At 36.5% G+C, this 9,877-nt stretch overlaps 1 protein-coding gene across 14 annotated transcripts in view; it reads left to right on the top strand.

The window, feature by feature from the left end:
• The window catches only part of LOC110465917 (unconventional myosin-XVI-like), a 167,427-nt gene that overhangs the window by 35,186 nt on the left and 122,364 nt on the right, over window positions 1-9,877 (top strand). For all 14 annotated transcript variants that reach the window (XM_021522082.1, XM_021522088.1, XM_021522089.1 and 11 more), the window contains exons 27-29: window positions 1,212-1,308; window positions 5,220-5,406; window positions 6,362-6,459. In XM_021522082.1, coding sequence (XP_021377757.1) covers window positions 1,212-1,308; window positions 5,220-5,406; window positions 6,362-6,459 — 382 coding nt within the window. The remainder of the gene's footprint in view (window positions 1-1,211; window positions 1,309-5,219; window positions 5,407-6,361; window positions 6,460-9,877) is intronic.

The raw sequence follows: 9,877 nt of genomic DNA, 5'->3' as shown, positions 1-9,877 counted from the left end.
GGGGATGGGGGAGTGTGTTGTGTTGGTTGGGGTGGAGGAATGTGTTGGGTGGATGGGTAGGGATGGAGGAGAGTGTTGTGTGGGGTGGAGGAGGGGGAGTGTGTTGTGTTGGTTGGGGTGGAGGAGGGGGGAGTGTGTTGTGTGGAGTTGGGGAGTGTGTTGTGTGGGTGGGTGGGGATGGGGGAGTGTGTTGTGTGGGTGGGTAGGGATTGGGGAGTGTGTTGTGTTGGTTGGGGTGGAGGAGGGGGAGTGTGTTGTGATGGTTTGGGTGGAGGAGGGTGAGGGGAGGAGTTGGCTGAGTGGTATATAGCACAACAATATGTTAAGTCCCATCTCTTTAATATTCAGAGGAGAGACATGCCATGTAATCTCCCATCTAAACAGCCTGGTGAACATGCATGTTTTGAGGGCTGTAGAAAGTCATGTGACGTGACATTGTAGTGTTACTTACAACCAACATGCTCTTTTTGACATTTCCATGTTTTCAATATATAATTCCAGCATAACAGTACAGCTTATGACAGCTAACAATGTAGGTGAAAAACATAAATCTATAAATATAGACATCAGTATCGTTGTAGTTTCCGAGGGAGAAGTCATACATTCTGGGCTGAATCGTACAGCATCCAGTGTGCTGTGAAATCAGATATTTGTTTGAGACCCGAATTTCGTAGTTTTCAGAAAAATACACCATTTTATGGGTAAATGAATTGCTTTACATCAAACTTGTTATTACTTTGTGGACCTATGAATTCGTTGATGAAGATCACCCATGAAATCAACGAAATTTAAAAACCCACGAAAATGAGTGATTCTACAGTATAACTTCTAGCTACAGTTCAGACAGTTAACAATTGTATATTTACCCTGTGAACTAACAGGTAAGCTAATTACCTTTCACTCTTTCCCATGATTTCGACCAATAGCAGCACCTTTAGGTTTGGTTACACGTGTGTTACCATGTTATGACATGGCCGTATGACATTGTTAAATGAATCAGTTATGTGATAAATGTGTGTTCATGAAAAATTTGTGTTCATTAGAAATAAATGGCGTGTTTCCACACTGCAAATATTATTCACACGCTAAGATGATTATATACTAATCTTCTACATCAGCTCTGTATGTTGTCTGGCTCTTTAAACACGTTGTGCCAACCAAAATAACACAAGACACAATTGTTTACATTATATTTTTGTTTCTATGCGCAGATCGGGAAATCCAGGCTATTCATGTGCGAGCGACACTGTACCCGTCTGGAGGAGGGGGAGGTAACTCTCATCGGGAGAGTGACTTTGGCACAAGCAGGTAAGTATGGTCAGCTTGATCATTGTTGGGATCATTGTGGCCAGCTCGTATTTGTCCCCACATTACCGATAGTAGAGTTATATAAAAAGTGAATGGCATTTTTTTCAATTTCACGCTGGTATGAAGGCAAATTGGTTACATACACATTCTGTGAATGTGTATTGGTTACATACATATTCTGTGAAGCCTGCTAGGGTTTATGGTAGATATATGTATGTAACAGATTGGCGTACATACTGGCATGAACATTGAAAAAATGCCGTTCAATCGTGATATTTACATATTATTGACCTAAAGACAGACACAATGTACTCGCTTATAAATCAGATATTGAAGTGTTGATGTCGTCAGTGCAAACGAGATTCCTGGAACAGCCTAACATCAAAATGTTTTAATCTTGTGGTTGTTTCATGTTATTCGAGGTTGGAGAAGACGCTTCGAATTAATGCTGATCCATTTGCGTTTATAGGGCTGTTGTTAATATATATAAGATCCATTGATCCTGTGTCCTGTTGTTAATATGAGATATAAGATCTGTTTATCCTGTGTCCTGTTGTTTATTTGAGATATAAGATCTGTTGATCCTGTGTCTTGTTGTTAACATGAGATATAAGATCTGTTGATCCTGTGTCCGGTTGTTTATATGAGATATAAGATCTGTGGATCCTGTGTCCTGTTGTTTATATGATATATAACATCTATTGATACTGTGTCCTGTTGTTTATATGAGATATAAGATCTGTTGAGCCTGTGTCCTGTTGTTTATATGAGATTTAAGCTCTGTTGATCCTGTGTCCTGTTGTTTATATGATATATAACATCTATTGATCCTTTGTCCTGTTGTTTATATGAGATATAAGATCTGTTGAGCCTGTGTCCTGTTGTTAATATGATATATAAGATCTGTTGATCCTGTGTCTTGTTGTTAATATGAGATATAAGATCTCTTGATCCTGGGTCCTGTTGTTAATATGAGATATCAGATCTGTTGATCCTGTGTCCTGTTGTAAATATGAGATATAAGAGCTGTTGATCCTGTGTCCTGTTGTTCATATGAGATATAAGATCTGTTGAGCCTGTGTCCTGTTGTTAATATGATATATAACATCTATTGATCCTTTGTCCTGTTGTTTATATGAGATATAAGATCTGTTGAGCCTGTGTCCTGTTGTTAATATGATATATAAGATCTGTTGATCCTGTGTACTGTTGTTTATATGAGATATAAGATCTGTTGAGCCTGTGTCCTGTTGTTAATATGATATATAAGATCTGTTGATCCTGTGTCCTGTTATTAATATGAGATATAAGATCTGTTTATCCTGTGTCCTGTTGTTAATATGATATATAAGATCTGTTGATCCTGTGTCCGGTTGTTTATATGAGATATAAGATCTGTGGATCCTGTGTCCTGTTGTTTATATGAGATATAAGATCCATTGATCCTTTGTCCTGTTGTTCATATGAGATATAAGATCTGTTGATCCTGTGTCCTGTTGTTAATATGCGATATAAGATCTGTTGATCCTGTGTCCTCTTGTTAATATGAGATATAAGATCCATTGATCCTGTTTCCTGTTGTTAATATGAGATATAAGATATGTTGATCCTGTGTCCTGTTGTTTATATGATATATAACATCTATTGATCCTGTGTTCTGTTGTTTATATGAGATATAAGATCTCTTTATCCTGTGTCCTGTTGTTAATATGAGATATTAGATCTGTTGGTCCTTTGTCCTGTAGTTAATATGAGATATAAGATCTGTTGGTCCTGTGTCCTGTTGTTTATATGAGATATAAGATCTGATGATCCTGTGTCCTGTTGTTAATATGAGGTATAAGATCTGTTGATCCTGTGTCCTGTCGTTAATATGAGATATAAGATCTGTTGATCCTGGTTCCTGTTGTTTATATGAGATATAAGATCTGTTGGTCCTGTGTCCTGTTGTTTATATGAGATGTAAGATCTGTTGATCCTGTGTCCTGTTGTTAGTATGAGATATAAGATCTGTTGATCCTGGTTCCTGTTGTTTATATGAGATATAAGATCTCTTTATCCTGTGTCCTGTTGTTAATATGAGATCTAAGATCTGTTGATCCTGTGTCCTGTTGTTGATATGAGATATAAGATCTGTTGATCCTGAGATATAAGATCTGTTGATCCTGTGTCCTCTTGTTAATATGAGATATAAGATCCATTGATCCTGTTTCCTGTTGTTAATATGAGATATAAGATCTATTGATCCTGTGTCCTGTTGTTAATATGAGATATTAGATCTGTTGGTCCTTTGTCCTGTAGTTAATATGAGATATAAGCTGTTGTTAATATGAGATATAAGATCTATTGATCCTGTGTCCTGTTGTTAATATGAGATATTAGATCTGTTGGTCCTTTGTCCTGTAGTTAATATGAGATATAAGATCTGTTGGTCCTGTGTCCTGTTGTTTATATGAGATATAAGATCCGTTGATCCTGTGTCCTGTTGTTAATATGATATATAACATCTATTGATCCTGTGTTCTGTTGTTTATATGAGATATAAGATCTCTTTATCCTGTGTCCTGTTGTTAATATGAGATCTAAGATCTGTTGATCCTGTGTCCTGTTGTGTATATGAGATATAAGATCTGTTGATCCGGCGTCCTGTTGTTAATATGAGATATAAGATCCGTTGATCCTGTGTCCTGTTGTTTATATGAGATGTAAGATCTGTTGATCCTGTGTCCTGTTGTGTATATGAGATATAAGATCTGTTGATCCGGCGTCCTGTTGTTAATATGAGATATAAGATATGTTGATCCTGTGTCCTGTTGTTTATATGATATATAACATCTATTGATCCTGTGTTCTGTTGTTTATATGAGATATAAGATCTGTTGGTCCTGTGTCCTGTTGTTTATATGAGATATAAGATCTGTTGGTCCTGTGTCCTGTTGTTTATATGAGATGTAAGATCTGTTGATCCTGTGTCCTGTTGTGTATATGAGATATAAGATCTGTTGATCCTGGTTCCTGTTGTTTATATGAGATATAAGATCCGTTGATCCTGTGTCCTGTTGTTTATATGATATATAACATCTATTGATCCTGTGTTCTGTTGTTTATATGAGATATAAGATCTCTTTATCCTGTGTCCTGTTGTTAATATGAGATATTAGATCTGTGGGTCCTTTGTCCTGTAGTTAATATGAGATATAAGATCTGTTGGTCCTGTGTCCTGTTGTTTATATGAGATGTAAGATCTGTTGATCCTGTGTCCTGTTGTGTATATGAGATATAAGATCTGTTGATCCTGTTTCCTGTTGTTTATATGAGATATAAGATCCATTGATCCTGTTTCCTGTTGTTAATATGAGATATAAGATATGTTGATCCTGTGTCCTGTTGTTTATATGATATATAACATCTATTGATCCTGTGTTCTGTTGTTTATATGAGATATAAGATCTGTTGATCCTGAGATATAAGATCTGTTGATCCTGTGTTCTGTTGTTAATATGAGATATAAGATCTATTGATCCTGTGTCCTGTTGTTTATATGATATATAACATCTATTGATCCTGTGTTCTGTTGTTTATATGAGATATAAGATCTCTTTATCCTGTGTCCTGTTGTTAATATGAGATCTAAGATCTGTTGATCCTGTGTCCTGTTGTTAATATGAGATATTAGATCTGTTGGTCCTTTGTCCTGTAGTTAATATGAGATATAAGATCTGTTGATCCTGTGTCCTGTTGTTAATATGAGATATAAGATCTGTTGATCCTGTTTCCTGTTGTTTATATGAGATATAAGATCTGTTGATCTTGTGTCCTGTTGTTAATATGAGATATAAGATCTGTTGATCCTGTTTCCTGTTGTTTATATGAGATATAAGATCTCTTGATCCTGTTAATCTGTTTTACAGTTGTGCGTGGATTCCTTGCCAGGAGAAATTTCAAAACCCGCAAAATACAAATTCAGCAAAAACAGGAAATGGAAGTTTCCACCTTCTGCCACCAGATGGCTCTCCATCAGGATCAGTTGTTGGCATGGTTACAAGTTACAAACACTGAGGATGATAAAAGACTGCAACAGAAGCTGAAAAGTGATGAGTAAGTAAAGAATGATTTTTTTTAAAACATTTTAGGACTTACACGGGAAGATCAAGTTTTGACACCAACTTCATGCTTCATTGACATTCTGACTTTCTGACTAGTTTTCCTTGCCTCCTACAATGCTGTCAATGGCATGAGAAACGAAGTCTTGAACATTCTAAAACCGAAGGCAGAGGGATGGTGCAGTTTGGAATATTTGGCAACAATTTCATATTTAATTTACATGTTAAACAGATTTGTGAAATGCTGTCACTTGCATGATTTAAGTGTTAATAAACATACAGGAGACGAAATTTACATAAATATTACTTTCTATGTACAGGGTTCGGGAGATGAGTTTTACACTAAGGTTACTTTTTATGTACAGGGTTCGGGAGATGAAATTTACACAAAGGTTACTTTCTATGTACAGGGTTCGGGAGATAAAATTTACCTAAAGGTTACTTTCTATGTACAGGGTTTGGGAGATAAATTTTACACAAAGGTTACTTTCTATGTACAGGGTTTGGGAGATGAATTTTACACAAAGGTTACTTTCTATGTACAGGGTTCGGGAGATGAAATTTACCTAAAGGTTACATTCTATGTACAGGGTTCGGGAGATGAAATTTGCATAAAGGGTACTTTCTATGTACAGGGTTCGGGAGATGAAATTTACATGCAGGTAACTTTCAATGTACAGGATTCGGGAGATGAAATTAACATAAAGATTACATTCTATGTACAGGGTTCGGGAGATGAAATTTGCATAAAGGTTACTTTCTATGTACAGGGTTCGGGAGATGAAATTTACATGCAGGTTACTTTCTATGTACAGGATTCGGGAGATGAAATTAACATAAAGATTACTTTCTATGTACAGGGTTCGGGAGATGAAATTTACACGATAGTTACTTTCTATGTACAGGGTTCGGGAGATGAATTTTACACGAATATTACTTTCTATGTACAGGGTTCAGGAGATCTGTAAATCCCTCGATGCCTTGGACGACCTACTTGATGTGTATGATGACTACGTTCCAGAGGTAGAGCAGGAGGATGTTTTCACAGGTAGGACCAAAGTTTTGTCAAACACATTCTAACCTGAGCAAGGGTTTACTTTATACAGGGAGATTTTCGCTGCTGGTTAACCTTAGCCTTTGAGGGCAAATTTATATTACACTGAACATATGTAAATTTGCACTGGGCGAATACAGATTTGTGACCTTAGGGTGAAAGTTTGACTGGGCAAAAATTTCCCAGTATACAGTTGTTAACTCTGACATAGCATTGACATCACACACCCTTCATAGCTGGTGTGACGTTTCAGGATATCAGCGTGGGGGAATACATGTTTTTCATGCGTCTTCTTGACCGACTTCCAAATTAATACTTCTAGAAATTTACAAGAAATTTTGATAAAACATATCAGTGTGTGGAGGTGTGTTTTCTTTCCACAAACAGATACATTGACTCGTACCGTTTTCATTCCCTTAACACCGGCACTGGTCTATCCTATGCACCGACTGAAAACTTTCAATCCATGATTAAACCTCGGAAACTCTTCATCTCAGGCACAACTGAACTTAACCCCAAGTGGGTTGTGTGGGATAACATGTGCTTTGTGAGCAGTTTTAAATTAAAGATTCTTATTTAATGTGAAATAGATTTCCATATCAAAATGAAAACATGAAGTTTCAGACCCATTCAAAACTCTGGTATTTCACCAGAAATTCAACTAAAGCTTGCCAGAGTTATTTCCCTTCCATTGCTCTTTATTGTGATAAATGATTAAAAATCAACCAACACAAGAAATTGATTTTGATAATATGGCATATCTTTTCCACTGGTCTATGTAATCTACTGCTGTATGTTATAATTACTCCATTTGTTATCAATTTTAACTGTGATCTTGAATGGAGGATAGTCATATTTTCTTCGGTAATTTGGAATAGGCTTACGATATTTTGTTTTTTTGTATGAAGACAAATATCATGCAATAATTGATTTTAGATAGGGATGCTAGAAAGTCGGGTAATACAAATTTATGTGAATTACTGTTAATTAATAGTGATCGAAATAGTGCTAGTAAAAAGGTATAAGGATCAAATAGAATTATTTTTTACTGTAGGTTAAAACATTAGATTGTTTTTGTTGTGTGGCCTAAAATATCAATATTTATATAAATCATTCAAAAAGCTAACCATGCTTCTTGTGATAACAAACTGTAGCTGTTAAAAGCTAGTGTTGACTGGGCTTCAGTTCAGTAAAATCAAGCTCTGTCAGCTTAATGAAACATAAACATAAAATTGGAATCTATAACATTATGGTAACTATTAAAAGAAAAAATTAAAAAGCATGTCCTGGAATTCAACATGAACCGTCTTTATGTAATATACACAATTATATTTATATTTATGTAGAAACTTTTCAAAATCATAAAATTTATTTTTCACTGAACGTTGTTCTATCACAAGCAGTACTGTACCTAGATGCTGGCCCCCAGTTAGATCAATCAATACCACTTAATGGTGTGGAATGTAAATAGAATCACTTCCAATAACCTGTGTACATAGCAGTGGTCTGGTCACCGATTGTATTGCTGGTCCCTTTGTCTGGCCTTAGACTAACCTACCAGCATCTGGTCAATTCACCAATGAAAAGCATTGGGTCAGACACAGGGCGATAGATTGAAGGATGTCTTGGGGGTATAAGCACATGTCAAGACAGACACATGTCCTTTTTTATATTTACTATCTCGGTGAAGTCAGAATTCATAATCATCCCGAAAAATATTTAAGGATTGAATCTTGCTTTTGTCGATTTCATGTTGTGATGAATTGAGTTGAGTCCAACTTGAGTAGAAATTGAATTGTATACTCAATGTAATTCACATGTCAAAACCGCATATTCCTGTACAGTGTGGTAGCCTATGTAAATCAGACCCACTATTTCCTAACCATATAATGCAAGTCAGAGAAATGAATTTCGGAATAGATTTTAACTTCCTGCTCTGTCGGCAGGATCAGACCGAGGTCCACCATTGGGCCAAGCTTACAGCTAAGTCTTGATGAGCTTTCGGGGTTCCTGGAGATGGCATGTTTTCATCACAAAGTAAATTGTGTCTAAAGCTGGTCCTGTCAAAATGGAATAACAGCTGTGTATGTTTTGATAGAGTTTCTTAGGATTTGATAGAAAATTACAGATAATTGCTTGGCCTGATGTAAGATGATAATTTTGACTTTATTTTTAACCCACCATCATCAGATGGTTGGCTATTCAAATAACCCCTGCAGCGTGGTCCGTCATCCATCCGTCAGTCTGTCCTTCCATCCTTAAACAATTCTTGTTCAGTCTGTGGTTTATAAATCCATCTGTACTTTACTTTTTAATTTTCTGTCATCGTCTATGTATGGTTTTAAAATTCATATCACTTTTTGTCCGAGGTGTCTTTATATCAAGGGGCAGCAGTGGCCAAGTGGCCATTCTGCTACCACTACCCCTCCACCACTGTCGTGGGTTCGAGGCCTACGTGGGGGGGTCAGCAGGTACTAGCCTTAGGTCGCTGGTTTTTCTCCGTGAACTCTGGCTTTCCTCCACCACCAAAACCAGGCACATCCTTAAATGACCATAGCTGTTAATAGGACTTACAATACAGACAAACCAAATCAAATCTTTAGATCATGATCAAGCATCTATGGGACAATGATTTAATGTACTCCTTCCTGTTTACTTGTTAACTTTTAACACTTACATGTTTTTCATGACTAATAAATAAGCTGCTTGGATGATCAATGATGGTCTAATGTTCCAGTATACTGGGTATTTATTTTCATGGTTTTTCCAGTCTATAGTAATTCCATTCTAGAGATCTAAATGTGTGTGTTGGTCTACCGTGACAACGCATCATCATATTTTTGTAATTATTTTTCCTTCTCCTCCGACAAGTTATGAGTTATTCAATTATTTGAATGAAGACAGGGTAATTTGCTTTTACAACAGACGCGCATTAATTTCTACTTCCCCTCAACCTTTCCTGCGAGAGGCGAAAAATGATATTGTTAACACATGCTGGACTTCAACGTATTATCACTGTAACTACATTTTTGCTTATTACAAGGAATGAACAGCAACAGTGCATTGTGTAGGCCTGCAGGGTTTAACACATGCCTTCCTTATCATTTAAATGTGCAGTAAGAAACACTGGTGCATGTTTCCTGTATAAAAAAATGTCTGTTCTGGATTTTCTGAGAGACCTTCTTCAGCTCTGCATTGACAATGTCACTCCCTGGGAAGGAAAACTTACAACCATTCTTGTATTTTCAGGTTCTTGTGAAATAATCCTACAGCTAGCTTGAAAATCTTTATATTTTTATTGAGTTGATATTCAATGTCAGCTTTGAGAGCTGACTGGGGGGAAATGTCAGTTTCAAGTTGATGTTTTAAAGTACAGTTTGCTAGATGTTCACTAAATCGGGGGGGGGGGGGG

The sequence above is a fragment of the Mizuhopecten yessoensis genome, unplaced genomic scaffold (assembly GCF_002113885.1).
Source record: "Mizuhopecten yessoensis strain PY_sf001 unplaced genomic scaffold, ASM211388v2 scaffold11105, whole genome shotgun sequence".
Lineage (NCBI taxonomy): Eukaryota > Metazoa > Mollusca > Bivalvia > Pectinida > Pectinidae > Mizuhopecten > Mizuhopecten yessoensis.
Note: the sequence above shows the minus strand (reverse complement) of the source record. Positions and strands in the feature narration are given on the sequence as shown.